The following is a 17,752-nucleotide window of genomic DNA, read 5'->3' as shown; positions in this document are numbered from 1 at the left end:
TCTCCTTATTTATAAGTGCTGGCAATTAAGAGCCCCTATTCAATGAGACAAAATGCACTGCACTGGGCCTGGGGCCTTCCAAATAAATGGTGGTTGCTTTTATTAGCAAATATCTCCTCTCTTAGAGTACTTCACGGGGCAGACTGCTTTCACTCCCTGATCCCCACCATGGAGGACTGGAGGTGGGGGGGATAGTCTGGAAATGTCTGAGTGGGGAAACTTCAGATTTGGAACAAATTCATGGTGCTCTGTTGTGATGTTGCAAGGAGTAAGACAGGGAGTCACCTGTGACCTCCCAACTCTACACCCAGGGAAGGAGATCAGTAAACCCTTCTCCCCACCACTGACAGATTGGCTACAGTTGCCAGGAAAGAAGGCCTGGGCTGCTGTGGACACATCTTTGCTCTCCTTACCACAGATCCCACTCTGGGCCAAAAATGTACTTCCAATATCTAGACTCACGGTGGCCCTTAGCTGGAGGAGGAGCAGTGCAGCCACATGGAGGAAGGCCCACCAAGCCCTTCATGCTTTCCCAGAGCAGCAGCCACTGGGGAAGCATGTGAGACTCAGCCCTTGTGGTGCTCCCACTGTCAAGACTAAGAATAGCAAGCAGCTGAGCGCACCCTGACCAGGGCCATGAGTGAGCCTCAGCTGACAGGCCAGGCTGTGGTGGGTGGGAGCAGTAGGGGTGATGCCCAGGGCGTAGTCTGCATGGTCTTTTGCAATCTAGGATTCCACCTGCTGGAAAGACCACTGCCTGGAGAGGAGAGGCCCAAGACAAGGCTGGGGGTCCTTCTGCAGTGGGAAGAGGTGGGGTCTGTATGGCTGGATAAGGAAGGAAGTGATTTCAGTGCTCGTCAGGGTCAGGGTGAGGGCCTGGGAGATTGCTCCCAACCCCAGTTCCCCTTTGCCCAGCCATCCCTCTGGCCTCAGCGGTCTTCAGGCCTGGCTGACTTTAGATGGAACCTGAGAAAGAGTTCTCAGCCAGGGCTGCAGGCTGGGGAGGAGGGGCTGAGGTGGAGAGAGCTCGAACTCATCCAGGACTGTTATTCCAGGAACGTTAGGCCTCTGGACTATGCTGATTTCCGCCTCACTGCAGCCTGCTCCTCCTGGGGGAGCTCAAGCGCCTTTACCGGCCCCTCCCGCCCACCTCTGGCTCTTGCTCATCCAGACACATGGCTCACAGTGCTCCTTTGGGGCTAGGTGCTGCACATGCTTGAGGAAAGGGAGAGCTCAGGATCAGGGACAGCGGCTCAGGTTCCCAATTCAGAGCGTGCCTTTGATTGCCGAGTCCAAGAATCTAAGAGGCTGTGCTTGGGTGGCATAAGTGACAGCACAGTCTTGTAGGCACATGGGAGAGTGAGTGAGTTGCCCTGGTGGGAGCAGCGGGCAGAGGAGGAGAGGGGCCAAGGAGAGTGGGTTTCCATTCCCTGATCCTGTGGAGGACGGGGTTGTGAAGAAGTGCACAGCCCCTCAGCTCAACAGATCTGCCTTCAATTTCTGGTGCGGGCAAGCAAGGAGCCTGCTGGGCTCTGGCAGGAAGTTCACGTGACCGGCTGGCTGCCCAGGGGCACACAGATGCTGTTGGGAGCCCTCAGTATACACAACCAGGCTGGTGGGGTGGTGGCTGGGGAGCCAGCCCTGCAGATGCTGCTAAGTGAAACCTGATGTGGCGACATGAGAATCTGCAGAACGTCTCACAAACAACCTTCCCTGGGATGTTTTGGATCGAGTTTTGTGGCTATGACGTGAAGGAACCTCACATGTCAGGATAAAAATAGCTCTGGCCTCAATACACAACACGAGCCACAGTTCAACAGAACCAGATGCAAACACATTAGTCGCCCGGCTCAGGCTCAGCAAGGTCCCTGCTCCATTCTCCACCCTCCCTCCCTGCTGGGGTCGGGGCCATGTGCCTGGGCAGCCCCAGTGAGTGGGCATCAGGATCTGTTGCCCTGAGAATGCAGGGGAAGGGCCAGTGGCTGCTTGGAGCACCTGGGAGTTCAAGGGATCAGACCAGATCCAGGTCCTGTCACTGACCAGCAGGGTGGCAGAAGCTTTGACACCTTCTCTGAGGCCGCTTTCTCATCTGTGAGCCATCACAGGGATAAGGAGCACAGCACGACCGGGAGACTGGTATGGGACTGTGAGGGACAGGGCAGAGAAGGGGCAGCTTCCCCAAAGATCAAGTGGCTGGGAGAAAGGGAGGCCAAGTGCGGTCTTGGGTGTGTGTGGCATTTGCTGAATTACAGGGTACAAACCCTACGTCTGTACAGTCAAAAGACGCAGCACCAACAGGACTCCAGGGACTTGATCTAGAAGGTGATCACTTTCTTCTCTGTGGGCTAGCTCTGCTGAGGTCAGTGAGGACAGGAGCATGGGGGGGCCTCACTCACGTTCAAGGTCTTCCAGCTGCTTGGCTCAGAGTAAGATGGGAAACACAGTGGGCCAGGGAGAGGTTTCTAGCTTAAAGGGCAGTGGAGTGCCTATATAGCAGTCTGCCACCAGGAAATGGCTGCTACTGCTACAGATCGAGGGCTGGGGCCAAGGGTAGCACTGGATGGAGGGCGAGGGGGCAGCTAGGGAAGCCTCAGACCCATCAACAGGAAGGGGCCTGGCTCACAGGCTTGGCATGAGGGGACAGCTTCCTGGGCAGTGGTGCTGGGGAACCTCCTCTTGTAGCTGGTGAGGTGTCTGCCTTCCCTCATTTTAATGAACTCCAAGAAGAGGGTGCTGACCTGTGCTGAGCACCTGTGACTTGAGTAGGGCACCCAAATCACCTGCTGAGCCTGGTAAAATAAGCCTCTGGGAAGCGGGGGTGGCCAGACTGTTTGCATTTCTGAAGAGTCCGGACCACTGGGGAGCAACCGAGAAGCAGGGGTGTAAGAGGTCACAGCCAGGAGGAGACAGGTGCCAACTCTACCACCCACCCAGGCAAGCAAGAGCGAGCTGGTACACAGCCTTTGTGGGAGGACCACTGGAGCTGGCCCAAGCACGCGGGAGATCTCGTAACACACAGGGCAGAAGCCAAAGCTGCCTCTCGGCGCAAAGTGCTTATCTAGCCCTGTCTATGTGGATGTTCCCAGAGCCCTAAAGCAACCCACTGCTGGGGAGGTAGTGTTGGGGAGGACACTTGCCTGAGTTCACAGGGCACAGGTGGGAGATCTGGAACACAGCTAGGTCCCTGCACCCACGCCCTGCCTGCTGGGGCTGAAAGGTTGTATGGGCAGAGGGCCTCTGAGGCTCGAAGAGCAATGGCAAGTCTGGGAGATGATGTGCTGTGGCCACAGCAAGTGGAAGGGACAGCAGAAGAGGAAATGAGGTGCTGCACAGTCTAAGACCAGGACGGGGGGAGGTCCCTGAAGTGGCTGTGAGGAGAGGAGTGACTCCCCAAGGAATTAACTGCCAGGCTGGGACCACAGGCTGGCACCCAGCCTAGCCCCAGACCACTGGCCCAGGCCCTATGCTCCTCCCCTCAGGCAGTGGAAGTCTCCACAGCTGGCGAGGGTGGGCTTCTGATTCTCCTCTGAGCGTGGGGTTAGGAGGCCAGACTCTCAGGTCAGGCTCCGGGACCAGCACCAACGCCTGTCACAATCCTCAACTGAGGGAATGAGAAGAGTGCTGTTGGGACGAGTCAGGTGCTCACCCAGAGGAGCCACCCGTGTGAAGTGTCTGGAACACAGCTAGGTCCCAGTGAGAGCACGCCAACACTGGGGACCACTGCTGTTACTGTTACTACTGCTATGGGGGGAATGCCCCCAAGGTGACTTTCTGATTTCTTCCAGAACTTATTCCTGCCTGGTAACAAGAAGATGCTACTGACAATTGGCAACACTGGCCTGGGCTACAAGAAATGAAACTGAAAGCAGAACATTTAATTTTTGCCCATTTTTAAAATTAGAGGTGGAAATGCCTTAGGCCAGTACACTGCCATGGGTGTGGTTTTATCTGACCAAGAATGGCACCATGGCAGGCAGGACAATCAGGGAAGACTGGGGTTTCAGGGCAAACATCGGTCCTGGGGTGACCTTCAGCCCCAGACTGCCACACTACTCCTTGCTCATAGATCCTGAGGCTGTCTTGGTCTTCCCAGGCCCAGCTGCCCGCCCCCCCCCCCCCCGCCCCCCGGCAGCAGGGCTGTCTTGGCCCTGGAGGACAAAGACGACACTTATCCCAGATGCCTCTTTGGTCCTGCTGAGCTTTCTGTGCAGGCTCACGACCAGGGTGGGCCTGCAGGCCTGGTCATTATTCCACCTCCCCAGAGCCTTATAGGGTCTCTGTGAACTCCCCCTAAAAGGAGATGGGACAGAGAAGGAGCCTGAGCCACAGAAAACCAAGGGTTGGGAGACAGGCAAACATGGTGTCCCTCCACTATCTTTTCTTAGGGCTGGCCACCCAGGCAACCCCCCTATCACTCTTGAGGTAGCTTTTTGCTGGTGAGGAATGAGGGAAGTGGGGTGGGAGAGCTCAGACCCGGGCCTCTGCACTGGAGGGAGAGATGCTAATGCTAGGTCAGGCAAGAGGAAAATCCCAGGGGAGTGACTCTGCCTCCAGGGCCCTGGGGACCACTGCTACAGTGAATTTAGGCCAATACAGCAGCTGCCCAGGCGTGTAATGGGTCTTGCTTCCCTACCACTGCATGCGCTCTGTGCCATTTGCGTTTACAGACCAGTGTGCAGGCAGGCCATTTGGTTCCTTGCAGATGCCCTGACTTCATCTTTGCTAGGCTCCTGCCTCCTTTGCCTTCCAGAAAGTCCCTTCATGGAAGGTGGGGTGTTTTCCCCTTATGAGACACAGCCCTGCATTCTGTAAGTTCTCAGAGCGGTGTCCTGGAGAGTCAGAGGAAAGCAGAATTTAGACAGGAAGAGGGGATGGCCCTGCAGCCTCTGTCCATGTGCATGTCCACATGGAAACAGACAGAAGGACCCTGCGCATGTGGGAGAAGCACTCTGGTAAGAGTAGTCAGCAGAGGCATGAGTGTACATTTCCGGCATGCTTTCTGACCCAAACACCACCTCACACATCCTTGGTGCCTGGTGTGCGCCTCCCAGGGCAGCTGAGGTGAGAGAGGGGAAAGGGCATGCTAGCTTTCCACATTCTTTTATTACTGGTTTGACCCTGACCTTTTAAAATCATGGAGCTGCTTGTAATCTCTGATGCCAGCTGTGGGCTCATGTGTGTATCTGCCTGGAGGCTCTCACAGCCTTGAAGCCCACACGTGGGGCACAGGGTCAGGGCTGGTGGCTTGAGTGCTGTGCATTCTTGGCTGCAGCACTTCCCTGGTGTTCTTTCCAGAATGGAACTTCTTCCCATCTGGCATACTTAGTTGTTTTTCTATGAATTCCAAGTGTGTGCCTGGCTGATGTGAGCCAGTCTGACGGCCTTGGCGGCCCAGGGCGAGTCCACTACCTCAGGCTTCTAAGAAGCCCTCTCTCTGATCTTGGCAGGGCCAGGAGCTGGGGTTCAGGTCTCTTGGCTACAAAATTCCCTTCAGCTCTTGTTCCCACATTGCTGCAGGGTCAGTTCTGTTGCCCTCAACACTCAACCCCAGCCCAGGGGCCTTAGCGGTTCCTGGACCATTTCTCCACTGGTAGAAACCCATGTCTCAACCTCTCTGACCAGGAGAAAGAGAAAACACATCTTACAGATGAGGGAACGGGTCACCGAGGCTCCTGGGAGATCCAGGTGTCCTGCCTTTGTTTGAAGCTATGTTGCCTCACACAGGTTTCTGCTGCTGCCACACTGAGTAGGGGAGAAGATGGCGGGGCACCTGTCTCCTGGAGAGGGAAGGCTGAGGGCTGATATAGCAACTACCATCCTGCCCTTGCTGCGATCCTCTCTCTAGGCAACAGCCTCCTGTTCCCCTCCCTGTCTCAGTGTCTCCCTACTCCCTGCTCTGTGTTCTCACACTTGACCTCTGGCATCTTTGCCATCTATCCCAGGGCCTCCAGGTTGGCTCCCACTGGCTGACCTGGGACACAGGATTGAGCATCAATTCCTATGACAAGGGACAGGGAGTGGGAGCCCCCGCAGGGGTTCCGGGGTCAGCATGAGGGAGCTGTTTCCCTGACCATGGCAGCTGACTACCCAGAGGAAACCAGGCTCATGAGCAAGGAAATGACAGCATCCGGGGAAGTGGGAGAGCGAAGCTGGGCTGCTGTTGGAGATCTTCACTCCTCTTCTAGCTTCAGGCAGCTTGAAGCCTGGGCTCCTACATGCCTTGTGCTGTAGCACTCAGGGAACCCATGGCTTTCTGTGTCACAGGGAAGAGTCTTTGGCCTTCTATGATCTGACCTGGCATGTCTGGGGTGCACGGAGGCATGTGGGGCTTTGGTGACACCCTAAACTTCTCTGGAACTGGGCCTGGTCTTTGTACCCAACGGGGCTGGGCCAGTTGGCACTAGGTGGGGCAGGTATTCTCTGGGTCTGGGACCAGTGGTCTGCAGGAGGGTAGCTGCCACTGAAATGCTCCCGAAGCTGTTGGTGCCTGATGTATGGATATCAGGACCTGATGTATGGATGTCAAGAGTGACTCAAGAACAAAGACACACCAAGGCAGACTCCCAAGATTCACTAGGTACTTTCTTCTCATCTTGTATCCCTGGGGCATTTCCAGATAGTGTGGCTGAAGGGAGGTGTCTTCTGTGTGTGTAGGGAGGAGCTGGGTACTGAGTGGCACAGAGAGAAGAGATACCTGCTGTCCGAAAGGACAGGAAGGGTGAGCACTAGAATACCCATGTCACCTCCACTTCTGAGGATGGCCAGGAAACAGCCAGTGGGATTATCCTGTCTCTTCACTGGGCTGCCTGCCATGCCAAGAGCTGTTCTGAGCTTCCCTGTGAAGGGAAAATGCCTTCCTAGTCTTCTGCTTGTGAGATCCAAGATCAAGGGCCCGACTCCTGCACGGGGAGACTCCTGCCCAGGTAGAGATGTTCAGTTGCCTCAGATGGTTTTTTGCTTACTCAGTGGCTCAAAAGCATCAAACGTGTAGGGAAATGAGAGAAAGGGGTTGCGAGGGTTTCTTGGTGTTGCTGGAATGTGAGCCAGAAGGCAGCAACAGGGTGAGGTCTGTCTGCCTTTGGAGGAAATGGATCACAGGTAGGAAACCTCGCACATTGGCAGAGCTTGGGGGCTCAAGAATGACAGCCCAAAGGCCCTTTAGTCCAGGAGGAGACCCAGCAATAGCATTTCATGGGTGTCTGAGGCTGGAATCCCCAAGGAAATACTTACTGGGAGTATTTAGCAGGCTGGTTTTGCCAGAGGTGGGCACCTGAAGCTCTGAGTGGTTGATCTGGAGGTCAGGGCCATCGGGTTGGCCTGGGTCATCTGTCTGGCCTGCGGGGGAGGAAGCAATTTCTGCCAACACCTCCAGATCCTTCAGGACAACCTGGGAAAACAAGTGGAAGATGAGGGGTGAGCTCTCTTCTACAAGCTGAGCTGCTGTGGTAGAGGTGAAGTCAGAGAGAGCCCCTGGAAGACGTATGAGAAAGGGCCTGACGACAACTGGGCTTCCCGCCATTGTGAAAGCCACCAAGACCACGGCTAAGAAAGCACTCAGAAAAGTAATGAAGGAACGGACTGAACAGACCATGATGGCAGTGAAAGAGGACTCTGGAGGACTCTGAGGCTGGTGATTACTTTTCCTAAGAGCCCTTGCCTTGGGTCCCCAGGAGATGCAGGCCTACTAGGGTGCATTATGCACAGTGTGTCTCGGCTGGGCTGTATAAGGGGCTGACACAGCAGCCTCAGACCTGCCTATCCCTACCTACAGAACACATGTAACTGCAGAGGTGTCACTGGGCCACACAGATGCCAAGGGTCCTCCACACTTGGGGCATGAATATGGACTCAGGACTGGGGACTTTCTAACGTTCAGACAAGCTACCTTAAAAGTGTCCCTTCCTAGGCTGGGGTGGGAGATGTCTGCAGCCCTACCACTGCTCTGCATTAGGGCTGTACTGCATTCCTGCATCTGAGCCCTCTGCCTTTGGTAGGTGGACAGTCGGCTAGACCAATCACTAGCAGATGGCACTCACAAGAGATCCAACTCTTACCTGCCCTTCCAAGCATCAGAATATGGGATTTTAGCTGCTCTCAGAACATTTTTCTTCACTGGGCCTATGGAAAATGGATCCATGATGGCTGAAAAATGTGGCTGCTACACAGCAAAGTCAGATGGCAGGAGCGAGGGCTGCCCTCTGCCCAGGCTGAGAGCCTGGGAACCCTGGGTATGTCCAGGCGCAGGCCCAGGGTCTCTGCTCCCATGGAGAAAGGAGCCTCAGAGAGACAGAGGGAACAGGGTGGGGTGAAGGAAGCAGACAGAACAGCAGTGATGTGCAGCCCGGCAAGATGAGCAGACTTGGAACATGCACCTTGGCAGGCTGGGCAGAGGTCATGCACCCTGATGCCCAATTTCCCAAGCAAGTTGCTCCCCAAAGGTCAGGGAGGAGAAGTGAGATCAGGGACTCAGACAAGGGGGACAAGGGGGAGGGCGGGGAATGACTCACACAAAATTAAACAGTGAGGCAAGAATCAAGCCAAGAGTTCTCCCCAAAGTTAAACAGAGTTGCCACAGGTGTACTACCAACTCCAAGAGAACTGCACACATTCACACAGAAAATTCCATATAAACATTCACAGTAGATGTTATCCTTAAGAGCTAGGCAGTGGAACAATTGAAAGGTCCATCTACTGATAAATGGATGAATGGAATGTGGCATATCCATCCTGCAGAATATTATTTGGCCATAAAAAGGAATGGCATTGACATATACTATAACAAGGAGGAACTTTGCAAACATTTGCTAAGTGAAAGAAGCCAGACAGAAAAGGCCACAAACTGCATGATGATTCCATTTATATGAAAAATCCAGAATAGGCTAATCCAAGAAGACAGAAAGTGCATTGATGGTTGCCTGTGGCTGGGAGAAGGAAGTCTGCGGAATGAGTGCTAACGGGTACAGGGTTTCTTTTGGGGCAATAAAGATGTTCTGGAATTAAGTAGTAGTGATAGTTGTACAACCATGTGGAAATACTACAAAACTTTGGTATGAAAAAAATAAAAATCAAGTCAAATCCCTAAACTGGCATCCTAATTCCTAATCCAATGGTACATATAAAACAATTTACTCTTGGTCTTCCCACCTGCCCAAAGTGGTGGGTCTTGCTGACACCACACTTTGATGGACATACTGACTCACAAGAGATGTCCTGCAGGGGCTTATTTCCACCAGAAATGATGCCTGGGAAGAACCAGCAGCACCTGAGAGGCCTGGCCTTTGTGAGATTGTGTCCATCCTGAGTGGCTCTGGAGCCAGGCTGCAAGAGACAGGGAGGTCTGGTTCTTGGCCAGAATTAACGTTCTTACTAGTTATCTGTGTCACCCGATGCACTGCACACGAGGAACCTGAGGCTTGGAGATCATCAGCTTGAGGCAACAGTGAGTCTTCTTCAAATTCAGCTCTGGTTCCCAAACCTGAGCCCATTAATACTGCTACGCAGGGCTTTGTGGCCAAGACAGTCCTAACGTCCAGTCCTGACCCCGCCACTTAGCCTCCCGACCCTGGACCAGTGAACCCCATCACCCAGTCCTTCTCTTCCCAACATCTACTGAGCAGCTACTGTGGGCCAGTTCTGTGCTGGCTGCAGAGAAAGGGGTTAAGCACTTACGGGAGCCAGCAACTCAGCCTGAGGGGAACTAGGAGCTTTGGAAGCATTTGAGCTTGGAATGAGGGCAGGGAGAAAGGCATTTGAAACATTCTCTAAGCCACTCATGAATGCAGGGAACAACATGGCATATTCCAGGAAAATAAGCCTGTGGTCTATCTCCAGAGTCAGCCATAGGGCTGGAGTACAGGGTATGGGCGGAAACCAGGCCAACCGGTGGTTGGCTAGGGGAGACTGTCATGAGTTTATTAGGATCTAGACAAAGGAGCCTGGACTTCTTTTTGCTGGTAATGGAGAATCTCAGTTTCCCCATATGGGCAAATGGAGGTCTGACCTTGCAAGGCATCCTGAAGATTATAGCAGACACAGTTGCCCCTGTGTCTGGGGAGCCAACCACCTGTGGACTGAAAATATTAGGGGGAAAAATGTGTCTATACTGAACAAGTAGACTTTTTCCTTGTAGTTATTCCCTAAATAATACAGTATTACATAGTATTAGGTATTACAAGTAATCTAGAGATGATTTTGAGTATATGGACAAGGTATACAGATTATAGACAACTAATATGTTACTTGAACATCCTTGGATTTAGGTGTCCATGGAGACCCTGGAACTTGTCCCCTGTGGATACTGAGGGATGACTGCAAAACACAAAGAGCAGGCACAAAGAAAGGCTGGCTTACCACTTCTATTATAGGAGTTTTGGTCCTACAGCCAAGCTGCTCAGTGGCCCTGGTTGGTGACCAGGCAGGAGTGCAGTGTAAACATGGAGGCTTCGGAAGAGAAAGCACCACCTCTGTACCACAGCCTCTAGGCCCATCCTCCCTCCCCACTGGAGAGCCCAGCTAGCAAAGCTGCATCCTTTACATTTGAATTCTTTTATCTTAGAAAGTTTAACACCAAATGGCAAATGAATGCAAATTACACTTCAATTGCACAATTAAAGCCGGAAATGTTGTCTACAGGTTCCTTCAGTAATTCCAGCCACTCCTTTTGTGCTTACAGATCAAATGGTTTTCTCTGGTCCCTGGGGCCTGGCAAAAAGCCCATACCTCTGCCTGGGGCAACATATACACATGCACACACAGCGCCCTTCCTGTCCCTTAAATAAAGCAGGATCAGAACAGTGTCACCGTCTCCTTCAGTCTGCTAGAGGTGACAGGAAGGAAGAGACTGCCTAAATAGAGAGCAAGGAACAGCTTAAGGTGGGCAGTGGGGAGCCACACAGAGGCTACGTGGTAGTTTTGACATCCAGCTCTGGCACCAATCAAGTCCAGCTGCTGGCCCATTCCCAGCTGATACACAAACCTGACTCACACTTTGAGGCTTTGATGCAAACAAATGCAGACCTACCCCAGGGCAGGAGAAGAGGCCCAGGTGAGAGGAAGGCCTCAACAGTAGGGGTTCTGGGAAAAGCAACAGAGACTATGGGGAGCCACCCTTCCAGCTGGATCTGGATTTGAGTCTCTGCCCAGGACAGGACTTTGGTGCTCCACCCACCTGGAGACCTTGCAAAGCTTGAAGTGTAGGTAGAATACTCTGGGATGAGTGATCACCACTAGGTGATCCTGGTGGCCTTGCTTTTACTGGGCACCCCTTCCAGGAAGGAGAAAAGGCTCCAGGAACTACAGACACTCTGTGGCCTGTCCTGCTTCGGCCTCTGGAAAAACAGATCCAGTCTTCCAGTGAGCAGGCTGGCTGGGCCCCTGCCCGTGGCTGGCCTGGAGTCCTGGCTCTGAGGATAGGGAATGGCTCAAAGAAAGCAGGAGGAAGCTGCACCAATTAGTATGCACTACACAGCGTTTTTGCAAAATGAATATAAAACACTTGCGCTTTCTTTTTGTGTAAGAGAAAGAAGAGGGGAAAAGAGAGGGAGGGAGGGAGGTTAGAAGAAAGCAATATTCTGCAGGAGCAGGAATGCCTGCCGTTTCCATGGCAGTGGGGAGCAGGGAGGGGGGTGGTAAGGACGGCCCATCAGCTGGTCCCTGGTTCTGGAGTGCAATGGGCTGGCACTGACTCCTCACTGGACTGTAGGGGTCAAGGTCAGGGGCAACTGGGTGGAGAGCTTCTGACAGTGGCTCTGAGGGGAAGTCTCAGGGGAGAGGGCTTCTTACTCTCCAGTGGGCAGGCAGCAAAAAGGAGAAGCCAGGGGGTTCCTGAGATTTTATGCCAAAAGAGGGCAAATTTTTCCATAAGGAATCAACATCTAGGTGGGGCTGTGGCAGGCTGTCCCCCTCCTGTGTTCCAACAGTCAAGGACAGTTCTTTAGGACAGTGCTTTCCCCTTTTGCACTGGTCCAGCTGGCACCCACCTCCCAACACCTGCCTGCCCCAGCCAGGCCCTGGAAAACCACTGGGGACTAGAGGCTCCCTGCCCTCCCCTCCCTCACCCAGAGGTGCTGCGGCTTATTCATCTGCCATCCTGGGCCTAGCTGGAGGCTAGAGGCCAGTTTTACAAGGCTAAGTCCCCAGGCTCAGAATTCCATCCTGTCTCCTACCAAGACTCCTGGACCTGAAGTCCCGGGCAAGTCACTCTGACCTGCCCCATGGGGCAGGAAATGAAAGATGAATGGTTGTGAATAACTTCTGCCAAAGGATGGGTGGAGAAAGAAGCCTCCTACTTCAAGGTACCTCCTAGCTTGAGGACATGCTTAGGGAGCTTTTGCACAATCCTCCACTGGCTGATGAGGCCCTAGATGTCAATTGGCTCAGCCATCCAGCTCCCACAGAAGAAACCTGCAAGCTCGGCCCAATTCAGTCCTGGTCTAAGAGGAGGAATGTGCTGGTGGTGCTTGTGGGAAAGGTAAATTTAGGCTCCAGGCCCTGGAAGCTCTGGTGTGGCCACTGCCAAGGGCTATCTGATGCCTCTGTCCACTGTGGCGAGGTCACAGGGCCTTGCCTGAGATCTGGGTCAGGCTAGGCTGCTCCTTAGGCTGTGAAGTGGAGCTGATATGAAGTGTACAGGCAAGGCCAACCATTCCCAGAAAGCATTGGGGCTTTTTGCCTCCTTTGACACAGAAGCCTGCTGTGTCCTTCAGGAGGGTACTGCCCAGTGGGCCAGGCCTCCTCAGCCCCTAAGCACATACAGAATGGTTCCTGCTGCCCTGGGGCTTGGGAAACAAGCCAGAGTGCTCACCCTAGGAAGCCAGGTGGAAGGCCACAGGGGCCCCTGTAAAGCCAAGAAGTGAACATCCAGAGGCACCTGCCCTGGCTCAGTAAACATGAGCTGGAGAAAGCAGCAACAGGCCTAGCCCTGACCTGGAAAAGGGGTGGCATTCTGAGAAAAACTGCTCCATAATGACTTCACAGCAACCCTGCCTTCCCCAACAAAGGGGAGCCAGATCCTGAGGAGGCATGTTCCTGCTGCCCTAAAGCTTCGGAAACCAGATGCCTATCTCCTGTGGTAGGGGAGAGCCCAAGAGGCATGGGGCAGTCTGAGTGGGCTCAGCTCACTGACCAGCCAACCTCCTACTTGTTCACCTTCTCATAAAATGTTTCTGGGCACCTACTATAGGCTGGACAGACTGTCTTCTCAGAGCATAGCCTAAGGTGCCATCATAAAGGGTGACCAGGGTCTGAGTGGACAGGGTGGGCTGGACATAAAGACAGAAGGGTTGTGGTCCAGCCCTGAGGTGCAGGAGGAGGTGTATGCATGTATATGTGGTGGGGGAACAGGGGAAGGGGACTGAGAGAAAGAAACAAGGCTCTGAATGGAACAGCTTAGTGGAGATCTTGACCAAGTTCTGAAACTTCTCTGGGTCTCAACTTCTTCTTAAGTGAAATGGGGAAAAGCACAGAGCCCACCTTGCCAGGGCTGCTGCGAAGACTGAGGAAGACGGCACCACAGCGTGCTGAGCCAGGGCTGGGATACAGTAGCTTTCTGTTAGCAGCTAGGACTGTTGACAGTCCCTGTCCTCACACACATTCTGGCCTGGCCCGTGTGCCCTGTGAACTGCCCACAGGGAGCTGCCAGGGAAATGCAGGTGATTCAGCTTTGGCCATCTCCAGAGCCAGAGGAGAAACCAACATGACTTGGAAGACATTTTGACTTCTGAAGGGTGATGGGGAGAGGGCATCAGGGTGGAGAGCTGTGGGGTATGGCCTTTAGCCTCCAAATTAGAGCTCACGCTAATCCACAACTGTGGCTATCAATCAGAGGTGTGTACCCCATTCTCCTGGGAGTTGGTAAATGTCAGCACCCAGCAACCAGGCCTGACTTGAGGGGACAAGTCAGGAAGTCCAGGGTAAGACCCACGCAGCTGGCTTTTCAAAGCTACAGAGGACTCTGGTACAGTGGGCTTTAGCTCCAGGTTGTTGGATAGGCCCTTCTAGGTGATATCACTTCCTGAATTCAAGGCCAGATGGGCTGTGTGGGTGGGACCAGGGCCAGGTAGCATGCTCAGCCCTGCAGGTAACTTGGCTCTAGAGCCTGGCTCTGTGAAAACCCCCACCCCAAGTCCCAGGGGAAGGCCATCATTGACAGGCTCCCCTTTTAGGTTTTCCTGCCTGCAGCCCCAGCCCTGGAAAAGAAGGCTCCCTTTCTGTTGTCTTCTAAGCCTAACCTCTGCCTCCACGAGGAACCAGGCAGTAGTCCACGGCTCCTACACCACTCATACTAGTTACTATGCACAGCCTGGGAAGGATCCAGACAGACATAAACATAAAAACCCTCCTGGCACACAAACATGTCTTAATGAAGAGGGTGTTGATAGTTATTATGAGTTATTATGAGTCCCTCAGTTATTATGAGGGACTGACCACAGTTATTACAAGTCCCTCCTTTACTCTGGGGTGGCTGACAGGAGACTAAGAGAAAAGTGTGAAGAATGAGAAGCAGCAGAGGCCCTCTTGGCAGGTACAATCTGGGCCTGTCACCTTCCTGTTCCTCTCTCTGGCAACACTGCTGACGATTCATTTCAGAAGACCCAAGTCCTCCATTGCCCCTAGCAGTGGCTGTGGGGGTGCAGCTGTCGACAGCTTAGGCCTGGCTGGATCCAAGGAAGAAGGCCTAGGGATCGTGACTGTGTCCAGCATCTTGACCTTGCAGGCAGGTGACTCCTCTCCCTGCTCAGCCCTCTCTCCTTGCAGGGTCAGCTGAGGGAAAACAGGGTCCAGTGCCCTGGCAGGTCTCTGGAGTTGTGGCAGGAGGAGGCCAGGGCTGTCCGGGCAGGCCCTGCTCACCTTCTCACATGGGGAGCCTCATAGCAAGGGGAATCAAGTTCTTGGCTGCCAACACATCACCTTTAGTCCTTGGGGTGGAGGTTTCACTTACTGAGTGATCTGATTTTAAAGAAATCTGCAGAACTGAGACGGTAGTGAAGGGGTCGTTTTTGTTTGTTTTGAAGAGTGGATGGAATGAAAATTGGAGTGAAATAAAAACTGAGGCAGGGAACTGAGAAGGAAAAAAACAAGTCCCATTCTTAGGAAGACTACCCACTTTTCAGCAGGCAGCATTAGCATTCTAGGCAGTGGAGTTGGGACCACACAAATTCTGAGCTGGAAGGGAGCACCGACAACCCAGTTCAACCCCAGCATCTCAGGGAAGAAAACTGAGGGGAGATGTCCTGTAACTTGCCTGGGCCCACAGAGAGTGGATGGCGTGGGCCCAGAAGCCTCCCTCCTCCTCTTCTCCACCCCTCGGTGGTCCAGCCACTGGCCTAGCCCTGGCTGCAGAGAGAGAGCTTCTGGCCTGAACCCCGGAGGGGTGCTGCCAGAAGGGGCCTCTAACTAATTGGAAGCCCCCAATTTTGGGAGAGACACTGGGATGGCCAATGTCCAACAGAAGGCCCTCCCTCTGGAAACGGGCAAGAGCAGCTGAGGTTGCTCTGAACCTCAGAGGACCAGAGCCTTTTACCCCATTCCTCCCAGCAGGCTCTCAGGTCTGGGCTTCCCCGGGGAGATTCACGTCGAAGTCCCTGTTGGCATTAAATAAATTCCTTTAAAGCAGGAAGACAAGCCCCCAGCTCAGGTGGGTGTCTTATGAGACTGAAGGAAAGTCGAGGGAGCACTCAGGTGGACTGGGCAGGACAAGGGTGAGAAGGGAAGGAACACATTGGGAAGACGGAGCTGCTCCTCCCCTGAAATAGGGAAAGCTGAAGGCAGCCTCGCCCCAGATCTGCTTAGGGCCCTGGGCTGCCCACCTGGAGCGGCAGCGCAAGTGGCCATCACAGCATGACGCCAGAGTTGCTTCTCTTAAATGACCCCTGACCAGTTTCCTTCAGGCAACTTGCTTGGCATGGTGCACCCCCTCTCCTGAGGGCTGAGAACCCCTTCAGTTTTTCTACTCTATTTCTCCTGGGACCTGGACCACTGGAACAGATGAAATCCTCTGCCGCAGCCCCTGGATCAAACCATTCCTCAAGTATGGCCTCAGATGCAGCACGACTGCCCCCTGATCACTCATCCTGTGGGTGAGGAGCCAAGAGGCCAGGGAAGAGACCAGCTGGATAGGCCAAGATTTGCACCAAAGAGAAGAGCTGATGGTCCAAGACGCCCAGTTTCACTTCCCTTAGAACTTGGCCAAAGCTTGAGCAGCCTCAGGGTCCCCTGGGCACTTCTGAGACACCCCACTGGGTGGAGGATTGAGAAAGTTGTGGACTGCCCTGGACTGTGGTCCTTCACTGTATCCATAGGATGTTTTAAGCATCATAAGGAAAAAAAAAGTCCTTTTTCAGAAGCCCTTAAGACACTCCCTAGACCTATGTCCCACTGTCCCTTTCCTCCTGGGTCCTGTGCCACACTGGGTGTGACAGTTGGCCTATGTTCTTCACGTGGCTAGTTGTGAACATTGCCCTCAAAATCCTGCCTTCCAGAGTTTCCAGAAAGGTGGTCCTCTTGCTGCTTCTGCATCAGTCTCATCAGCCATAGTCCTCATCAGCAATTTCTCTTCATAGTGATTCTGAAGCTCAGGGAGGGGGCAAGGACCCTGGCTCCACTTGGGTTGAAATCTCTTTTCTAAAAGTGTTAGGGGCACCCCAGCTCTGAGATGCTGAGAGGATGCTGAGGGGCTGGTTTCCAGTGACAACTGGGCCCAGCGGGACTTGTCTCCTGGTCTGAATTTTGTTTCTGAAGAAGAGGCTGTGGCTGCGGAGGCCCTGAAGCAGCCTCTGCTGATGATGCCCTTTCTCCTCCCCCCCCCCCCCCCCCCCCCGGACCAGGGCAGCCAGCTGGAGTCCGCCCCCTGTGAGTCAGGGGGGAGTCGCTGCGAAGATGCTGAACACAGGGATCCGAAGAAGTAGGCTGGCGCTGCCTTGCTCCTGCTCTGGGGGAGGGTGGGAAGGACATGGAGGGGCACTAGCCCAGATGCCCACTTTGTCCCCTGCTAGGCTTTCTAAGACCTGGAGATGAAATTCAAGTCCCTCAAACACCACTGTGCTCCTTAGGCCTTTCAAGACAGGAGAGAGTGACCTCTATCCTGGCTTTCACTGCTAAACTTTGGGCAAACATGGGGCCATCTTGCTGGTTGCAGTATGTGGCTCCTAGCCCTCTACAGAGATGACTGCCAGCATCAGAGGAGCCCTCTACCACCCTAGTTTATGCCTGCTGGCTGAGCATTTGATGTCTATAATCTCACCTAATTATTCCAACCAACCTGAGAGGGAGGGCCCTTTAGTAGTCTCCCGTTATGGATAAGGAAACTGAGGCTCAGAGAGGCTAGGTCACTTGCTTGAGGTCAACCTATCATTAAGTGATAGAGCCGGGACTGAACTCCTGGACCAGCCAGCCCCAAACTCATGTTCTCAGCCACCAGGCTATACTACTACCTGGGGAAAGAGCACCATCAGAAAGGGATCATCCTAAATCATAGTGGAAATGCAAATACTGAGAGTTACCTTCATAACCAGCGAGTAAGACCCACAGAAAAGACCTGAGGCTTACTGGGATGTGGTGAGAGGCCAATTACTCCCTAGGTGAACTTGTGAGGACAGATGGGTGGATGCAGCAGGCAGATCTGCTGGGTGCTTTATATTTCCTATGTGACCAGTAAGTAGCCTATAGGGCAGGTTAGACATCAGTATTCCCACTTCAGGGGTCCTGCAAGGTTAACTTCTCACTCAAGATCCCTGGTAAGGAAGGGCCAGAGCAA

The 17,752-nt window shown here is 53.6% G+C and overlaps 1 protein-coding gene across 1 annotated transcript in view; it reads right to left on the bottom strand.

Moving 5' to 3' along the window:
* VAC14 (VAC14 component of PIKFYVE complex) overlaps positions 1–17,752 on the bottom strand; it is a 103,258-nt gene that overhangs the window by 44,232 nt on the left and 41,274 nt on the right. Inside the window, exon 13 of the mRNA XM_081273370.1 lies at positions 7,231–7,387. Coding sequence (XP_081129496.1) covers positions 7,231–7,387 — 157 coding nt within the window. The remainder of the gene's footprint in view (positions 1–7,230; positions 7,388–17,752) is intronic.

The sequence above is a fragment of the Spermophilus citellus genome (assembly GCF_964194105.1).
Source record: "Spermophilus citellus genome assembly, chromosome: 18".
Classification (NCBI taxonomy): Eukaryota; Metazoa; Chordata; class Mammalia; order Rodentia; family Sciuridae; genus Spermophilus; species Spermophilus citellus.
The sequence above is the reverse complement of the archived record's forward strand: the minus strand, read 5'-3'. Positions and strand labels throughout refer to the sequence as shown.